Source organism: Mustela erminea, chromosome 7 (genome assembly GCF_009829155.1).
Source record: "Mustela erminea isolate mMusErm1 chromosome 7, mMusErm1.Pri, whole genome shotgun sequence".
Classification (NCBI taxonomy): domain Eukaryota; kingdom Metazoa; phylum Chordata; class Mammalia; order Carnivora; family Mustelidae; genus Mustela; species Mustela erminea.
This window is the reverse complement of record NC_045620.1, coordinates 59,851,937-59,871,719: the sequence shown is the minus strand read 5'-3', so window position 1 is coordinate 59,871,719 and position 19,783 is coordinate 59,851,937. Positions and strand designations below refer to the sequence as shown.

The 19,783-nt window shown below is 42.5% G+C and overlaps 1 protein-coding gene across 3 annotated transcripts in view; it reads right to left on the bottom strand.

The window, feature by feature from the left end:
* Window positions 1–903: 903 nt before the first annotated feature.
* The window catches only part of CREG2 (cellular repressor of E1A stimulated genes 2), a 34,633-nt gene continuing 15,753 nt past the window's right edge, over window positions 904–19,783 (bottom strand). Inside the window, exons 3-5 of one of the 3 annotated variants that reach the window (XM_032351768.1) lie at window positions 9,048–9,161; window positions 6,438–6,589; window positions 904–1,081 (exon numbers count right to left, since the gene is read on the bottom strand). In XM_032351768.1, the coding sequence (XP_032207659.1) occupies window positions 6,442–6,589; window positions 9,048–9,161 (262 nt within the window). In that variant the 3' untranslated portion in view covers window positions 904–1,081; window positions 6,438–6,441. Of the gene's footprint in view, window positions 1,082–4,798; window positions 6,590–9,047; window positions 9,162–19,783 lie in introns of those variants that run through there. The other 2 variants (XM_032351767.1, XM_032351766.1) reach the window with 2 other exon arrangements.

Genomic DNA, 19,783 nt, shown 5'->3' with positions numbered 1-19,783 from the left:
TGGTGGGAAACCTCTCCGCAGGCGAGCCTATTGGAAGAGGAGGGAAGGCAATTCTGAACAGAGCTGAGGTGGTGCTCATCCGAAGGCTTCGGAGTCCTAGGGGAGGGGAACGAGTACGCGGGCTCCCAGGGCTGAAGGCTCTGGAGCGGCTCTGACATCTGCTTGAGAGAAGGGGGAGCACCCAAGGAGGAGCTTGGAGGTGTGGAGGGCCACAGGGAGGATGTGGGCCCTGGATCTAAGATCGGACCAATTCTGGCGCTGTGGCTTTCCTGTGTTCTACTTGGTTGCAGATATGAACAACCAGTGTATCCAGGGCAGGGGTGGGGGCGGGGTGCGGGGGAGGTGTGCCAGGTGGTTCCAACAGAAAGCAGTAGGGATGTTGGGGATACTGGCCAAAGTGCTGGAGAATCTACAGACATTTCCAGAAGACCTGGCTTAAAAACCTGGTTGTTTACAGACTGTTTACCAAACAGAAGCGTCCTGAGGGCAGGGCCTGTTCTCCATGGAATCTTACCCTGTGGTGGGTCACTCCTTGAGCAGGCTAATTCAGATGATGAATCAAGAACGTTGGGGCTCTGGCAGCAGGATAGAAGGCCATAGGAGAGAAGGTGCAGCTGCAGAAGGTGTCCGAAGGCACTGTGTCAGAGATGAGTCACTTCTGGAGATGATCTGCTCAGGACCCGAGGCCCTGAGGTCCAGTCAGGGGGGTGGGTGACTGATCCATCTCCGTTTGCCCAGACCTTCCTGACTCTACCACTGAAAGCCCCATGTCCTGGAGAACCTTCAGTCCTGGGTAAATGGGCCGAGTGTTCTCTAAGTGGTGGACGGGAATATCTCTGAGAAGCCAGGATATCAGTTGGTCTATGAAAGTTGCAGGATTAATCACTCTTGCGGACCTGTGTCTTTTTTTTTTTTTTTTTTTTGTGCCACCCTTGATGTGGGACTCCTTGAGTATGTTTTCTCGGCAGTGAAAGGGAGCTTCGTCATAACCCTGAGCTCTAGGCATAACAGGTACACTAAAAATGGCAAATACTTCCAAGAGCGGGAACGCCAAAGTGTGGCTACATCAGCGTTTTCAAGTCTGCAAGTTAAGTGCATCGTACTCAGAACCTTAAAGAATCCTATTGACAAAGCTCCCCTGCTAATTATTTTCTATTTAGCAGAAATTTCAATGCTGATGTATTATAATAATGTCTACTTTCTTAGGAATAGAATAATGTCAATTTGCAATATTACATAAAGGGACTAAGTATAAATATCATAATTTTATTTAATTGAGCATGAGAATCATATCAAGAATGAAACAGTCTTTGGTTAAATAGACATGTCTAGTGTTGAAAATAGATTTCACACTCCACATGCATCATAGCATAGACAAACCATAGCTTCATTATAATTCAAATTGTCTAATAACAGACTTGCCGTTACAGCAATCAAATGTGCATCAATAAATTATTCTAGACATGTTTTATTTTCAGAGCAGTATTTGATGGTTAACTCATTAAAAGTGAAATACAGACTTTCTGAAAAAGTTGAAGAAATACAGTTCAACCAAAAAATAACTCTTTCCTAATGTGTCAATATATACAAGGTATATTGAAACAACATCAGAATTGTATGTTCTCTGTCAACATGACGGATATGTACAATTACTGTAAATAAAAACATGGGGGTTAGGATATAGTTATTGATAGAAACAAAAAAATTCTTTCCCAGAATATTTAGGAATATCCCAGGAAGATTGCTGGGAGCCCAGTTCTTTGCTATAAACCTCAGGGGAGAATCAGTATGTACAGACTCGGGTACCTATAGCTTACTCAACATGCTTATGTCAGAAACTTGAAGATATCCTTCCTTTTCAAGTGTCCCACATAAAATCTATATAGAGATAAGTTGAATTCTTATTAATTCATATTCAATCTGAAGTTGAATACATTTAAGGAAACTTAAATCTTCTCCCTCTTTCACAGATGCGTATGATTAAAGGTTAACCAAAGACAACCAATGTCTGTTCTGCTAGATTTTGGCATAGTTCAGTTCTTTGTTTTCATTAGGGACTAACAAGAGATAGCATAAATGCCTTAACCTAAGCTAAGCCTTTTATTTTGTTTGTATTAAACTTTTTACTCCAAGATAATTATGGATTCTGAGATAATTGCAGAAATTGTAGATTCCCATGCAGTTTTAAGAAACAATACAAAGACATCCTGTCTGCCTTTTACCCAGCTTCCCCCAAGGGTAATATCTTGCAAAACCATACCATATCCCAGCCAGGATTTTGACATTGACACAGTCAAGACACAGAATGTTTCCGTCATAAGGATCCCTTGTGTCACTCCCTCCTCTCTAGCAACCTCTAATCTGTTCTCCATTTCTAGTCTTTTGCATTTCAAGATGTTGTATAAATGGAACTGTACGGCACGTAATACTGTGGGATTGACTTTTCACTCAGCATCGTTCTCTGGAGAGTCATCCAAGTTGTTGCTCATATGGAAAATTATTTTTATTGCTGAGTAGTATTCCACGGCATGGATGTATCACATGTTTAACCAGCCACCCATTAAAGGACATCTGGTTGTTTACAGTTTTTTGAATTTTATGAATAAAGCTGCTATGAACATTCATGCAAGTGTTTGTGTGAACATAAGTTTCCATCTCTCTGGGATAAATGCCCAACAGTGCAATTGCTGAGTGGTATGGCAGCTGCATGTTTAGTTTTACAGGAAACTGCCAAGTGCTTCTGCAGAGTGGCTGTTCCATTTTACATTCCCACCAGCTCTGTATGGCTGAAGCCATTTCTCTGCACCCTTGCTGATCTCTGGTGTTGTTACTTGATCTTAGCAATTGTGTTGAGTGCACAGTGGTCTCTCTCTCACTGTGGTTCCAATTTTCAGTTCCCTAAGGATCAAGGATGTTGAGTGTCTTTTCATGGACTTATTTGTCATTTGCATATCCTCTTCAATGGAGTGTTTGTATATGTTCTCCATTTTTTATTTGGATTAAAAAAATTGATGAATTTTGTGAGTTCTCCACATATTCTAGGTATTAGTCATTTGTCAGATATGTGCTTGCAAATAATATTTTCTCTCAGGCTGTAGCCTGTTTTTTAATTCCCTTACTATGGTCTTTTTCAGAGCAAAAGTTTATAATTTTGATGAATTTATCAAACTTTTCTTTATGGATTGCGCTTTTTGGCATCAAATCAAAGTATTCTTGAGGCTTAGCCCTAGGTCCCTACAATTTTCCATTTTTTTTTTTAAGATTTTATTTATTTATTTGACAGAGATCACAAGTAGGCAGAGAAGCAGGCAGAAAGGGAGAGGAGGAAGCAGGCTCCCTGCTGAGCAAAGAGCCTGATGTGGGGCTCAATCCCAGGACCCTGAGATCATGACCTGAGCCGAAGGCAGAGGCTTTAACCCACTGGCCACCCAGGCGCCCCCAATTTTCTATTTTTTTAAAAAAAGTTTTTTAGTTTTACATTTTTTATATTCAGGATTGTGACCCATTTTGAGTTCATTTTCATATAAAGTATGAGGTTTAGGCTGAGGTTTTATTTGCCTCTGGATATCCCATTGCTCTAACATTTATTGAAAAGACTATGCTCCCTCCAGTGAATTACTTCTGTACCTTTATAGAAAACCCAACTGAGTATATTTGTGGTTCTTTCTCTAGATTTTCTATTCTATTGATCTATGTCTGTGCCTCCACCAATAAAAACCATACTGTCTTGATTACTGTAGCTAAATAATAAATTTTTACATTGAATAGAGTGATTTCTCCTACTGATCTTTCTTTCATAAGAGTGTTTGAGCTATTTCAAGGTCTGTACCTTGGAATTTTTAGAAAAACTTGAAATATCTACAAACTTTGCTAGAATTTTGACAGAAATTTCATTAAATCTGTAGATAAATCTGGGGAGAACTGACATCCTTGCTACTTTGTGTCTTTCAATCCATGAACATGGTGTATCTCTTCATTTATTTAGGTCTTTGATTTCTTTCATTAGCATCTTTTAATTTTCAGCATATAGATCTTGTACATGTTTTGATAAATTTATACCAAAATATTTCTTTTCTTTGGAGTGACTGTGAATGGTATTGTGCTTTTGATTTTGCTTTCCACATTGTTCATTGTTAATATTTAGAAATGTGATTACATTTTGTGGACTGATCTTGTATCCCGAAACCTTGCAAAGGCCACTAGTTCTATGAATTTTCTTTCTTCTTTTTTTAATAGATTCTTTGGAATTTGCTATGCAGACAATCATGTCATCTGTAAACAGAGATATTTTTCTTTCTTTCTAATCATATGCATTTAATTTTTCTTGTTTATTGCCATGTGTAGAATTTCCTACACCTTTCAACATTTTCATCAATGTAAATTTCCAGAGATTTGCTGAAACATACCAGCCTGAATGGGGCCCATCATTCTTAAACAGATGCACTCTCAACACTCTTCTTATCATCCAACCTCTTTAGACCTCATTTCCTAACGTTTGGATAAATAACCGATAACATTCATTAGTTGTTATAAATGGCACCCACGCTGCAAAGCCCCTTGAAACAACAGAGAGGGCTTAATGAGCTGAGTGGAACCTGATTATAAAAGCAAACTTAGCATACAAACATTATTCGTAAGACAGAATCTGGAGGTAGTGATGCCCAAAGAATTAAGGTATGAGGTTGACTTGTGAAATAGGTGGTTTATCCTTCCAGTTTCCCCCTCTTATCTCTAAACTGGGGGTAGCGAAAATTTTTAACTCAGAGATAGAAAGTACCATGAGTGTGACCTTATTCTTATGTATTAGAAATTGTTATTGTTAGGAACTCTTTTGAGAATTGGATTTTGACAAAAAAAAGAATTCTGTGCATCTTACTATGCTTTTAGTAACAGGCACTTAAAAAATATTTTGACATCTCAAACTGTGTTCATGTCTTAATATTTAAAATAAAAGTATAACCATTAATAACATGTTACTTATTTAGGAAATGTAAATTTCCTACAGATAGTGTCATGTTTTGATGTTATACAACACACCTAACCCACCACAGAGGGTTCATAGCCATTATAAAAAGTTGGAAAACTGGGTACTGCTAGATCTTTACAGACTTCAATGTAAGAGGTCTTGGATGTACACATATAGGTCCTCTAGGCCTTAGATGTGTACTTGGGTACAATGTCGTTTCTTGCAAAACCAGGAGCTCCTGCATATAATTTGTAAAAATTTACATCTGTAGTAACAATCAAATTTCAGAGACTTTTTTTTTTTTTTTTGGTAGTTAACAGTAGCAAATTAATGACAGGCATGTTAATCCTTACTTTACTGATTTTGCTGATTCAATGACCCCCGTGCATTTCAGTGACTCTCTTGTCTTGTTCTCAAGATTGGAAATCATCTAAGTATTGCTCCATCCATGAGGTGTGGTGAGTCAGAGCCTGGGATGCTGATTTAGCCTGTCTGACCCCAGTTTCCTCGTCTATAAGTGGCAACGATGATATGGTTCTCATTGGTTGTACGGCTGACAGGAGATGACCCTGCCAAGAGCCTGGTCCCAGACTAGGCAGGGAGTGTGCCTTCAATTACTGCCTTCTTTGCTTCCTTGTACATGGTCCTTGCTTCCTTACCTCCCCCCTCTCCTCCCTACATGCCACAGAATGAGATGCATCTTATTTTGGATGCCACTCCTCGTGCCTAAGGGACGGGAACCTTCCGTCAGAAACATTAGCCGTGGGGACCTGGGGAGTTTGGTGCTGAAGCCAACCCATTCCACGAATGAATCACCACGGCCGGCTCACACAGAATGCGGCTGCGCCCAGGGCTCTGTGTTCTCACGAAGTTTGTCAGGCTACAGTGGGACCAAGGCTTCCTCAGTGACCAGGACATTCTAGCAAATGGGATTTGATAATGCATCTGTAGTCTGGTAAGTAGCACGATGAGGACTCCAGAGACAACCCGTCCTGCGAGCTCACTCCAAATGCAAGACCGAGGCTGTGTGATGCAGGTTTAGCTCCTTCGTGCTCCCTGTGAGCTTCAAATCAAGACTGCTTTGGGCGGAGCAAGCAACAAAAATACTCTCACAATACAATGCAATCACATGGCACACACTTTTTTTTTTTTTTTTTTTTTGTCCTAAGGGACGGAACGGCAACTGTCTCCACGTGTCACTTTGACAACCAACGATGATTCCCTAGTCGGTGAGACTGGTTGGAATAAGATACAGAGGTTATATATACGTGTACCTGCGTGAGCTGGGGGTTTGCAAATGACCACTCCAATCTCCAGCCTGGCACGGGGTTCCCCGGTCACCCTCTCTCGTTCTGCGGGGAGGGTGACAGGGCGGCCGGGAAGCCGGCAATAGACAGACAGCTGTCAGGCGCTGGCGGGCAGTGCCACGGAGAAGGTTTTCGTTTCCCACAAACCCCGAGGACCTTCTTACCGCATCAGGCCTTTCTTGGGGCTGCTTTGAAGTACTCCTCCTTGGAAATGTCGGCTACTCCTCCATACCATTTCTGCAGCCAGATATGTTCTACCTTCATCTTCATAAAGAACCATTCATACTGACGAGGCCACTTCCTCATCACGGGGTGTCTGCAGAAGTAAAGGAGAGGTCACAAGACAGTGGCTCCCGTCAGCAGCCGGGCCCTCCTGGGGCCCTGGTCCTTAGGAGGCCTCGGACCCCAGGCCTCTTCTGGACTGAGGCTAGAGGCAGAAGCCAGGGAACCAGGGATGGGGTGGGGGACAGCCTCAGGAAGGCAGGAAACGGCCACCTGCACAGAGGGGCAAACCAGCCTTCTACTTACTGACATTCCACTTTCTACTTACTGACTGGCTTTCTCCCTCACGTGAAGAACACATGCATTCTTCTTCTTCTTCTTTTCTTTTTTATTTTTTTTAAAGATTTTGTTTATTTATTCGACAGAGAGAGATCACAAGCAGGCAGAGAGGCCCGCAGAGAGGAGGAAGCAGGCTCCCCGCTGAGCAGAGAGCCCTACACGGGACTCGATCCCAGGACTCCGAGATCATGACCCGAACCGAAGGCAGCGGCCTAACCCACTGAGCCACCCAGGCGCCCACATGCATTCTTCTTAAGGGCAGGCACTGGACTCACTTCTTTTAAACTCATAAAAATAAAAAATTAGATTCCTATCTCAACATGTCAGAAACAAAACGAAGGCCAAGCGCAGACTGGGAAGGCTATTTGCAACAACGGAGACGTGATAATAGGCTGATGGCCTTTTGCAAGGGACAATTTGTTTTGAAGTAACTGTAAACACCCAGAGAGGTTGAAAGTACAGTACAACGAACTCTTTCTTTTCCCCCAAACCATTTGAAATGCAGTTGCTGATCTGATGCCCCAACCCTCCAAATACTTGTGCCGTCAAGAGAATTAAAGGATTTGTTGTTATTTTAAGCAAATGCGTTTTGTACTTGGAACTGGAACGCATTTTGGCACCTGCTGGCATGGGGCAGGTTTACGAATTCCTAATCCAGGGGCCACTGGCTTTGTGGCTTTGCGTGAAGGTGGTGAGTGGCAGGTGGAGGGAGCTCGGGAAGACTCATGGTGAGGCCTTAGAAGAAGGGAAAGACGAGGTTGGTGGAAGCAGGAGATAAAGGGGCCCAAGAACATAGTGTTAAAAAATGTGTCAACACAGTGCCTGCCGTGATGCAGAAAGCAGGAAATGAATTTAATAAACCCAGTGGTCTACCCAAGATTTTGGCCTCTTCTCACTGCCTACCATAACACGAAAAGAGGAGTGTTTAGAAATAGAGGGGACTTGGGACACCTAGGTGGCTCAGTGGGTTAAGCATCTGCCTTCCACTCAGGTCATGATCCCAGGGTTCTGGGATTGAGCCCTGCATCAGGCTCTCTGCTCAGCAGGGAGCCTGCTTCCGCCTCTCTCTCTGCCTGCCTCTGCCTACTTGTGAGTTCTCTTTCTCTCTGTCAAATACATAAAATCTTAAAAAAGAAAGAAAGAAAGAAAGAAAGAGGACTTTATAAAGATAAATAGAGTTCAGGGGCACCTGGGTAGCTGAGTCGTTAAGCATCTGCCTTCTGCTCAGGTCATGATCCCTTGATCTCTGGGATCAAGCCCGCCTGAGCTCCCTGCTCAGTGGGGAGTCTGCTTCTCCCTCTCTCACTCTCCCTGCTTGTGTTCCCTCTCTCACTGTCTCTCTCTGTGTGTCATATAAATAAATAAAATCTTTAAATATATATATGTGTGTGTGCGTGTGTGTGTGTGTATCTCACATGCACGCACACGCACACGAAATGAGTGTTCTTTTCTCACCTATGTTCTGAAAATCCTGCATTCATGTTGATGTATCCAATTGCGATCCAATTCCAGAGTTCATTCCCATTTTCTCTATTTGTGTGTGTGAACCCCTTTTCCATGACAGTGGGCAACCACACTTCCACTCTCCTTTCTACGTTTACTTATTTGATGGTTCCTCTGTATGGAAAATCTTCCCTTCTCCTGGGGCTATGGGCAGCGGTTCCAATTTACCACCTGCTGTCATGTCACTCTACCACGAACTTAGACAAAGTGTTAATCTGCTTGTTTTGATGAAAACAATCCCTGCACCCCAGGGAGGATACCTGCTGCTCCTTGGCCCAGCTCTGACCTTCCACTCCAGGTGGCCCCTACATGGACATGCCCCTCACTCCAGCCCCCCCCAGACCATCCCTCCCTGCCCACACCCTCCTCCCCCCTTCCCAAGCTCTGCTCTCTTGCTTGTTTGACCCCTAGAGCCCTGATTCTTCAACTTCAAGATTTTTTTTTTTTTAAGATTTTATTTATTTATTTGGGAGGGAGGGAGACAGAGAGAACTAGCAGGGGGAGGAGCAGGCAGAGAGAGAAGCAGGCTCCCAAGCACTGAGGAGGGAGCTCAAAATGAGAGTCAATTCCAGGACCCCGGGATCATGACTTGAGCTGAAGGCAGATGCTTAACCAACTGAATCACCCAGGTGTCCCTCAATTTCAAGATTCTTAAACTTCAACTTAAACAGTGAATTTCCAGGCAAACCGACTTTCAAGCATATACAAACCTTGAAAACATGGCTTGCTTGGCAAATTCCACTTCTTCTGGAGATACGGCGATCATCTGGCCAGTGAGTGTCAGACGGGCGCATCGGGGGTCTTCTGGGTCAACGATATTTTTTCTGCACTCAAAGAACGTTTTTTACATGTTAAAAGATGATAGAACATCAGCCTGAAATACCAAAGATTTTATTAAAAATGAAAAATAGTCATGTGGTGGGTCATATCATTCAGGTTTTTAGATTGTGTGTGATTCCTTTCACATATTTTGACGCAGGCCACATGGAAGGTGTGTTTGGGTGTTACACTCCGGTCTGCACCCTCGGGGCAGCAAACACCCAGAGTACCCTCGTGCAGGGCCCATGTACCAGCCCAGTACTCTAAGACCGTGGTTGGAAGCTGCTGTCCAGAATCATGATGCTGCTTTGCACACCTCTAGGGAGTGCCACTCGCTTAAATACACTTTGAGTGGTACTCCTAAATAAGGCAGTGGTGACAAAGGTGAAGGTTTTCAGACATCACTATCAGAAGGAGGAGGTTCCTCACTCCGCATAGGGGACCCTGGAAACAATGAGAACGTTAGTGCGACTGCACGTGTGACTGCTTGAGGAAGTGTTCCCGCGGTGGCAGAATTCTTCTAAGACTTGCTTTCATTGAAGGAGTCACCTGGCAGTGAGGGTGTATTTTGTTTTCTGGATATGACTCTTTCTCTGGTGAAATAGAATGCTAAAAGAATATGACCTGATATGGTATGACATTTAATATAATTCTCCTAATTAAAAATTCTCATTAGAGTCACCAGATAAAATATCATATGACACATAGTTATGTGAGAAAATTATTTGTTGTTTATCCAAAATTTAATTTTTCACATATTTACTTATATGTATATATATGTATATATTTACATAAACTTCACCCTTTCAACTGTGGAGGGTTGTTAGGATACTCAGGGCTGTGCAACCATCACTGTAACTGAATTTTAGAACATTTTCATCACCCCCCAAACCCTAGCACCCACTAGCAGTTATTCCTCACTCCTGACCCTGCACCGCATCCCAAGAAACCGCTGGTCTTCTCTCCATCTCTAGAGATGTGCCTGTTTTGCAAGGACAAATAGAATCTGTCTTTGGGACTATCTTCTCTCACTTAGCATTGTGACTTCAAGAGTCATCCGTGCTGTAGCTTGAATTAGTATTTCATTTTTTTTATTGCAGAATATTATCACCTTGTATGGCTAGACCCCCTTGTGTTTATCCATTCATCAGCCGACGGCCATCTGGGTTGTGGCCGGCTTTCGGGTCATTACAAATAATGCGGCCATGCGCACGTGCACATGTGTTTTTGTGTGGACATGTTGTTCAGCGGTGGAACTGTGAGAAAGGGAATCGCCAAGGTTACGTCGTTTAACTCTGTGCGGAATGGCAGAACTGTTTTCCAAGCAGCTTTTGGGCTATCTTGCCTTCCCACCAGCAGTGTGCCGGGCTGGTTCCTCCGCATCTCGGCCAACACCCATCTTGGTCTGTCTTTTTCCTTCCAGCCGGCTGAGTGAATACGAAGCCGTACCTCACTGTGGTTTTTGTTTGCATTTCCCTGTTGGCTAATGATACTGGCCATCTTTTCATGTGCTTATTGGCCATGTGTATATCTTGGCAGAAATGTCTGTTCAAATCCTATGCCTGTTTTAATTTGGACTTGATGTGAAAGTTTTTTTTAAACTTTCATCAAGTCCTAATTACATATTTTGCTTTTGTTTCCATTTATAATTTTTTAAAAAAACTCCCAGCAACCTAGGGCAGAGGATATTTATCAAAATCCTACACATATGTTATGTGTCATGAAAAAAGACAAGCATGTCCATATTACTAGATATTGTGGTTTTTGTCATAAGACAAGAAATAGAAATAGGTATAAAGGTTGGGAAATAATAAAGTTATAGTTATTCACAAAGGATATGACTGTATACAAAGGAAAATGCAAGAAAATTCACACTCAGAACATTAGTATTGAAGAGAAAGATCAGCAAGATTTTTGAAGTCAAGGACAATAATTATAAAACAACTGCATTGCTACTTATAAGCAAAAAACTATTTTTAAATATTAGAAAGTATATAAGAAAGGGGCTCCTGGGTGGCTCAGTTGGTTGAGTGCCTGCCTTCAGCCCAGGTCATGACCCTAGGGTGCTGGGGTCGAGCCCTGTATCGGGCTCTCTGCTCGTGGGGAGGCTGCTTCTCCCTCTCCCTCTGCTGCCCCCCTGCTTGTGCTCTCTCTGACAAATAAATAAATAAAATCTTTTTTTAAAAAAAGTATATGAGATGGCAACAAAACCTCTAAAATACCTAGAGATAAATTTAACAAAAATTTTGTAATACCTTGGTGGAAAAAATTATGAATTTATTGAAATGCATAAATGGTCTAAATAAAGAGAGAGCTATCCCATATGCATGAATGGGAAAGCCCAATTAAACAGGGATGTCAATTTTCCCAGAATTAATCTTTATAGATGAGGTAATTTCAATTCAAATTATTTTTTTCCTTAAAATATTTTATTTATTTATTTGTCAAAGAGAGAGACAGAGAGAGAGAGAGCAAGCACACAAGCAGGCAGAGGGAGAAGCAGGCTCCCCGCTGAGCAGGACCCTGGGATCATGACCCGAGCCGAAGGCAGACGCTTAACAGACTGAGGCACGTAGGGGTCCTTCTACTGAAATTCTGATTTTTAAAAAAGACTTTATTTTTAAATAATCTCTACACCGAATGTGCAGCTTGAACTCACAACCCTGCGATCCAGAGTAATGTGCTCCTCCTGACTGAGCTGGTCGGGTGCTACCAGTCCTACTATTTGTTAAATAGAACTAAACAAGCAGAATCTAATCTTTACCTGGGATAACAAAGGTCTGAGAATAGTTAAAACCATGATAAAGACAAGCAATATGGTGAGGGGTTTCCTCTACCAGGTAGCAAGCCCCACCGTAGAGCCATATTAATTAAGGCAGTGGGTACCAGTGCAAGGACAGATCCAGGGAACAGACCAGAAGACCCAGAAATAGATCCATACTTTTATGTTACTTGACATATGACAAAGACTGAATTAGAAATTAGCAGGCGAGGTTCTATTTATTCAATAAATAGTGTTGGAAAAAAATGGTTATCTGTATGAAAATATCTAAAAATAGATCCCTATATCACACCTCGTACGAGTAAATTCTACATTTGAATTAATGATTTAAATGTATAAAGCAAAGCCCTAATACTTTTAAAAGAGATATTTTATTTATTTATTTGAGATAGAACGAGAGCAAGTGAGCAAGATAGCACAGGCAGGGGGAGCAGCAGAGGAAGAGGGAGAAGCAGGCTCTCCACTGAGTAGGAGCCTGACTTCGGGGTTCGATCCCAGGACCCTGGGATCATGACCTGAACTAAAGGCAAATGCTTAACTGACTGAAGCCACCCAGATGCCCCAGACCTAAGACTTTAAGGACAAAATCTTTATGACTTCAGGGTTGGAAAGAATTTCTTAAGCAAGACACAAAGTGTACAAACCATAAATGTAGATGAATATGACTTATTAAAATGTAAATTCTTCCTTAATAAAAGACTTCATAAGTCAGCGAGGGGTTAAGTCTGTTCACTTCCATGAGCATTTCTTATTCTATCAGTGAGTGTGGTAGGCACAATTCTGGGACGGCCATGGTCATCTCTACCCCTAGGGCGCCACCCTGTATATTCCCTTCTCCTAGAGTGTGGGCAGGAGATGGCCCTCGCTTCTAGCCAAAAGAATATGGCAAAGGTGAAGGGATGGTAAGCCTATGCTTATAAGGTGTCACGCCAGTGAGAGAGACTTAGAGACTGTGGGAGAGACAGAGACTGTCTTACCCATGGGAGAGACTCTCCTGCTGGCCTTGAAGAGGTCAGCTGCTTGGAGTCACAGTCAGCTTCCCTGGCTATGGAGGGGACTGTGGTGGCTTCTGGGAGCTGTGGCCTCAGTCCTACAAACACAAGAAACTGAACTATTCCACAAGGAACAACTCACAGGTAACCAGAGCTCCATAATGGGATGCAGCCCCGCTGACATCTTGCTTGTACCCTGAGCAGAGGACCCAGTTAAGCCATGTCCAGAATGGTGACCCCCCCCAGAAACTGAGCTAACAGCTTCCTGCTATTCCAAGTCCCTGCCCTAGGGTTAATTTGTTGCATAGCACAGGGAATTAGTACAGTGCGTTTGTTCAAACTGTAATATATTTTTTAAAGATTTTTATTTATTTGATAGCAAGAGAGAGAACACAAGCAGGGGGAGTGGGAGAGGGAGAAGCAGGCTTCCCGCTGAACCCCGCCCAATGCAGGGTTCGATCCTAGGACCCTGGGATCATGACCTGAGCCAAAGACAGATGCTTAACAACCGAGCCACCCAGGCACCACCAAACTGTGATTTTTAACCAATAATTTTTCCCCCCAGTTACATTGTTACTGATTTCTGACTCTACATTTTGGTCAGAAAGTTATCCATGTGGTATCTATTGTTTGATACTTGTTAAAATCAGCCTTAAAGCCTCATGGTCAGTTGCTGCGTGCCTGAACAGAATGGACATTCTCCAACAGTTTGGTGCAAGGTTCTACAAATTACCATTACAGCAAGCATCTTCAAATCTCTTATATCTTTGCAGGTTTTGTTGTTATTTGCTTGCTCTGTCGGTTACTAAAAGATGCACTAAATATTTTAGAGGCCAAATTACTGCATCTCTGTCCTTTCCTCTCTCTCTCTCTCTCACACACACACACACTCTCTCTCTCTCCCTCCCAAAGTAGTTATGCCATAATTTTTATTTTTACTCATATAAATACTGTGTTTACAATGAACACAGTGTTTACATAAGCCACTATGAATAAACTTTTTATACAACCTTTTGTTTTCACTTGGAATTAGTAATAACTTCCCCTTTTTCTTTTTTGTTTAATTTTCTACAAGCCTCCCATTTACTAATTCCCCAACTTTTCTTTTTAGCACAACCAACACCAGATATATTTAATCGTATTCAAAAGAACTGAAACGTAAGTTCATACAAAACCTTGTACATTGATGTCGCTAGAGCTTTATCTCTAACAGCCCCAAAGTAGAAATAAACCAAATGGCATCAAAATAGACAGAATATGGGCTAGCCATTCAACAGGCTATTTTACCATCTTTAAAAGTTTTTTTGTCCTATTTTTATTTTAAAGCCCATTCTTCTGCAATATATTGTCTTCTGTCCTGAATAATTGTTTCCTTCTCTTCGTATTGTTTTAATTTCCCCTAGTTCTTTCTACCTGTTCATTTTGCATGGTAGAGATTTTCCTCAAATAGAGATTTTCCTCAAATGTTTTCCTTGGATGTTTGTTCATTTTTAAAATGTGCTATCCCCAAGCCACTTAGAAATTCTGACTGCATGGGTATGGCTTTCTGACTAGTGGACTTCACTCTAAGGTGGTCAGCTTTGATGGTTCTGTTGAGGGACCCTTAACTATTCGGTATCTGTTTTTGTTCTATTTTTTTCTCTTGGGCTGTTCAGTATCCCTGGGGAAATCCTCAAAGGATTCTCAGACGAAGCCTTGTTGAAGATGAGTTCCATCCATAATTCACAGGAAAAAGCAAAAGCCAGTCGAAACAGAAACATTAGAAATAGATACCCAAGATACACTTCATTGATTATAAGGATATCTAAAATGAATAAGATCTCCCAATCTTTAATCGAAAGATTAAAGCGTAGCTCTTTGGAGGTCTGGTTTTATATATGGACCTTATTTCCAACTCTTCATCTGACCCAGTCCAAGCTATTGTTTCTTCTTTCCTTTTGTATTAAAACCTTACCTGAAAAAATAAACAACAACAACAACAACAACAAAAACCAAAACAAACCAACCAATCAAAAAATGCCTTCCCCTCCAGGTGCCTGGGTGGCTCCGTAGGTTAAGCGTCTGCCTTTAGCTCGATCCTGGGAGTGAGTCCTGCACTGGGCCCTTTGCTCAATGGGGAATCTGCTTCTCCCTGCCCCACTGCTCATGCTCTTTTTCCTCTCTCACTCTGTCTCTCAAATAAAAACGAACGAATGAACAAACAAACAAAAAACCAAACCACCTAAGCCTCTATTTTTCTCAGACTGGTAAACCCCACTAGAATTCTGGTTCTGGTTTTTGGTTTCATCTTCATTTTTGACCCCTAGGGATTTCTTTTTGTTTCTTATGAGAATGCATTTAAAAGAACGTTTTTCTTCCTACAATTTTTAGATTGATAAAGTCCATAGTTGTATTTTAAAACTTTAAACCAAAAATTTTTCTTTTTTAAGATAAAAACATAGTTTCCATGTAGAAGATTTAGAGACTATAAAAATATGTTAGAAACTAAACATAAGTGTGTTTTAAAATAAACTTGGAATTCTATCCTACATAGAGTTTTTATCTTATTTTTTCCTCCTAAAAATTAAATTGTGAACATTTTATTTGGAGAAGCACATGCTGTGAGATCTATTTACTCACAGAATTCTCAACCATTTTTCTACCGTTCCTGTCCACTGAGCATACAGAAGGGGCTGGAAGACTACAGCTCTGATGCTGAGTGATGTCACGCTGTACTGTGAGGCTGTCTGGAGGAGCCAGGTCACAGGAAGTGCCCAGTGTCCACTCCCAGTGACCTTGCGAGCTGAAGCCCCACGGATGGAGCCTCAGTTTCTTCTCTGGAAAGTGGGGACATTAATTTCTTGCCTGTCTTCTTCACAGAGTTCAAAGATCTGTAAAAGCACGATGAGCATCATAAGGAAGTAATGAATGTTGTTCTCACACAAACCTGAGACTATGGTAAGTTAATGTGAGCAGGTTAAAGATAGAGTAACTCTTCTTTGAGGCAGACTAAATGATTTCCCTTCCCCTGCCTCGAAAGATTTTTCTGGCACTGCATCTCATTATCGAGTGAGAAAACTTTATGATGGATTGTTCTCCAACACATCAAAGGAGAGAAGGAAGCAGGTGACAGGTTGCATTTCCCTTTTGCTTGTGGCCAGGTATAGCCAGGAGAAAGGAGGATAAAGTGCTCTTCCCTTGTCTGTCCTGCACAGTCTGTGTGGTTGAGTATCCTAATAAATAGTAAATGCAGGACGACGTGAAAGGCATATAGTGAGGTGGCTAAGAGCATGGGCTCCTGCCACGCCTGACTAGCTCAGCTGGAGAAGTGTGCAACTCCTGATCTTAGGGTTGTGGGTTCGAGCCCCACATGGGGCATAGAGATTATTTAAATAAAATCTTAAGAAAAAAAAAAAAAGGTGGGCTTCTAATCAGCCTCCGAAACTGGAATCCTCTCTGTGACTCAAACTCTTTATGCCTCAGTTTCCTCACCTGTAAGAAACAGACATGAAGAGTTCCTGCCTCATAGTGGCGTTGTGAGATGTCAGTGTGGGGAGACAGGGAGACTTCTCGTTCAGTGACGAGGAGGGTTAACAGTGGGGATAACTACTACTCAGCCTTCAATCAATTGGTGAACCTGAAAGAAGATACTTGACATCTCCCTACAGGAAGTACCCATTCTATTCTACTTGTCTCTGCCGTAAGCTGTAAAGAGCTGCCACAGCTCAGGGAGGTCTAGGGTGAAGCGGCAGACTGCGTAAATCTGTCAGATTCGGGAGTTTTCTTGCCCACGTTCTCCATGTTGGCTGGTCAATGTTAAAGGTGAGACTTCACTATTCCCTCCACTTTAATCTTCTTTTTTTTTTCTTCTGGAGAGAAAGAGAGAGACAGAGAGAGCACAAGCAGGGAGAGAGGCAGAGGGAGAGGGAAAAGAAGGCACCCTGCTGAGCAGGGAGCCTGACTCAGGCCTTGATCCCAGGACCTGAAGATCATGACCTGAGCCAAAGGCAGATGCTTAACCATCTAAGCCACCCAGGCGCCCCTAAGCTTTAATCTTTTATTTCTCACTTGGTTTAGACCAAGCAAACGATGGCCTGTGCCCTATTTCTGTTTGGTGTGACAGAGAAGAATGGATTTTACATTGTTCGAGATGGAGAAAATCCAAAAGAAGAGTAATTTTATGACCCATGAAATTGATAATGAAATTTGGATTTCAGTCTACTTGAAAAAAAAATTGTATTGGCACACAGTCACATTCGTTTGCCTGGGGCTGCTTTCACACTACAATGGCAGAGTTGAGGAGTCATGACAGAAGCTGTACGGCCCACCACACCTCCAAAATATGCCATCCTCCCCCTACAGAAACCATTTTCTGACCCCTGGGTTGGACTGTGGGGCTGTTTGGGGCACCTGGGTGGCTCAGTGGGTTAAGCCTCTGCCTTTGGCTCTCCTCATGATATCAGGGTCCTGGGATCGAGCCCTGCATCAGGCTCTCTGCTCAGCAGAGAGCCTGTTTCCCCCTCTCTCTGCCTGCCTCTCTGCCTACTTGTGATCTCTTTCTCTGTCAGATAAATAAATAAAATCTTTAAATCATTGGTTCTCCTGGAACCCCTGGAATCCCTCTGTGAGGATTAAAGGCATGAATTCACGTAAGGTAATGAGAGGAGTGTCTGGCCTGTCATAAGCCCTCAGAGAGTGATGTTGCTGCTGCTGCTGCTGCTGCTCAACTCCCTTGGGGGCTGAAAGGGTGGAGTGGCTGGAGAGTTCCAGAATTGTACAGCCTAGGCTGGTGGTGGTATCGATCATGAAGTAGCAAGAAGACTGCCATGGACCAAACTGTGTGGCCCTCAAAGTCCGGTGGTGAAGCACAAGCTCCCAGTGGGACTGCATCTGAAAACAGGGTCTTCAGAGAGGTAATTCAGGTTCATGGATGACTTAAGGTTCATGAGGTCATGAGGGTGGTGTCCTCATTCAAAGATAAGCAGATCTTATATGAAGAGAGCAGGGAGGGGCATGTAGAGGGAAGCCCATGTGAGGACCAAGCAAGCAGGAGGCCATCTTCAAACCCAGGGGAGATGTCTCAGGGGAAACTAACCCTGCTGACACCCTTATCTTGGACTTCCAGCCTCCCAACCTGTGAAAAAATAAATTTCTATTGTTTCGGCCTCCCAGTCTGTGGTATTTTGTGACAGCAGCCTGAACGAGTCCAAAGATAGCAGGGACTGAATGGTGACTCTGAAATGGTGACTAACACAATGAAGTCCCTCGGCATCATGGTCAAACTTGTCCCCACTAGAAGAACCTTGACGGTTTCTAGCTGGGCTGCGCATTTCAGTTCTAATCTACCCACCTAGTTACCAATCTGTCTGTTTCGCTTTATAATTTGATGACACCTTGAGAAAATCCTAGCATTTCTTTTTTCCTCTTTGAAATCCGGTATCATTATTTGGCATTCATATATCTTCATGGGGATGTTTTGTCTGCTTGAGGCCCTGGACCACAGAGGGTCAATTGACCTGGTGGGGTCCAGAGACTGGGTCACTGAAATCAGTCTTACAGACACTGTATCATAAAACGAAAGCCCTGAAGCATGATTCACTAAAACTCATGTTCACCCATTAAACTGCATTCAAATCTTGAGAAAGGTACATCTGTTAAGCAAAGCGTATATTTTGCTGACATTTAAGGAACTTGTATTCACCTGCCTGGAATCTTTTCTTTATTACACAGCCTGCTGAGTTATAACGAGAGAGAGAGTGGACATGCCCAGCTTTAGGTCAGTTGCTTCATGTGAGAACACTGTGTACTGTTCAAAAGTATTATAGTCTGTTGTGTTCAGGACACCGCAAAAATGTAGTTGCTGAATTGTGAATTTTTCTTGTGGGTTAAGATGAAAGAATGATGGGAAGAAATCCACAGAATAACTACAAAAAACGAGTCTACATAGAACTTTGTAAAAATACCTGAGACAGGAGAAAATAAGCAAGAACAGTAAACAGGAACTAAATTTACATCTACTGGAGGACACTGTCAGCAATTGTACCTAATTCTTTGTTCACTATTAGGGCTAATTTCTTCACAAAGTTGCTCTTTGATAAAAGCAATGAATTAGCATTCATAAGTAAGTCATCACCAAATTTAAATAGGGGCCATCACATTAAAATAGGGAGCGTTTTGCTTCTCCACTGGTGGTGATTACCCAGAATAGAAAGGAGATTATGTAATGATGTATGATATGTTGGCTAACTGAATGTAATTAAAAAGAAAAAAAAGGAGATTATGTACTTAAATAGGTACACAGAAAACTTTCCCTTTACCCAGCTAGACTCAGTATAAGTTCCTTCCCACCTGTGGTAGGCAGGATAATGCCCCCTACCAAAGATGTCTGCAACCTAACATGTGACTGTGTCAACTTACATGGCAAAGGGAAATTGAGGCAGCTAATCAGCTGTCCTGGATTATGCAGAGGGGCCCAATGCTGTCACAGGGGGAGTCAAAACACAGCGTCAGAGAGATGTAGCCATGAGAAAGACAACCGGCCATGGTTGGCTTTGAAGGTGGAAGGGGTCACAAGTCAAGAAATGCAGTCAGTTTCCAGAAGCTGGAAAAGGTAAGAAAATGGCTTTTCCCCTAGAGACTCCAAGAAGGCACACAATTTTGCCTACATCCCGAGTTTAGCCTACTTTAAGACCTGTTTGGGACTTCTGCGCTGCATAAGTGTAATGTAATAGATTAGTGTTGTTTGAAGCTCTGAGGTTGTGGTGCTATTTCCACAGCAAGAGGAAACTCATTTAGCATCTGAAAAAGGAGGGGTGGCAGCCCCAGCCTTGGTCACATGAGCACAACACACTGAGGTTACTGGGGGGACCTTTTC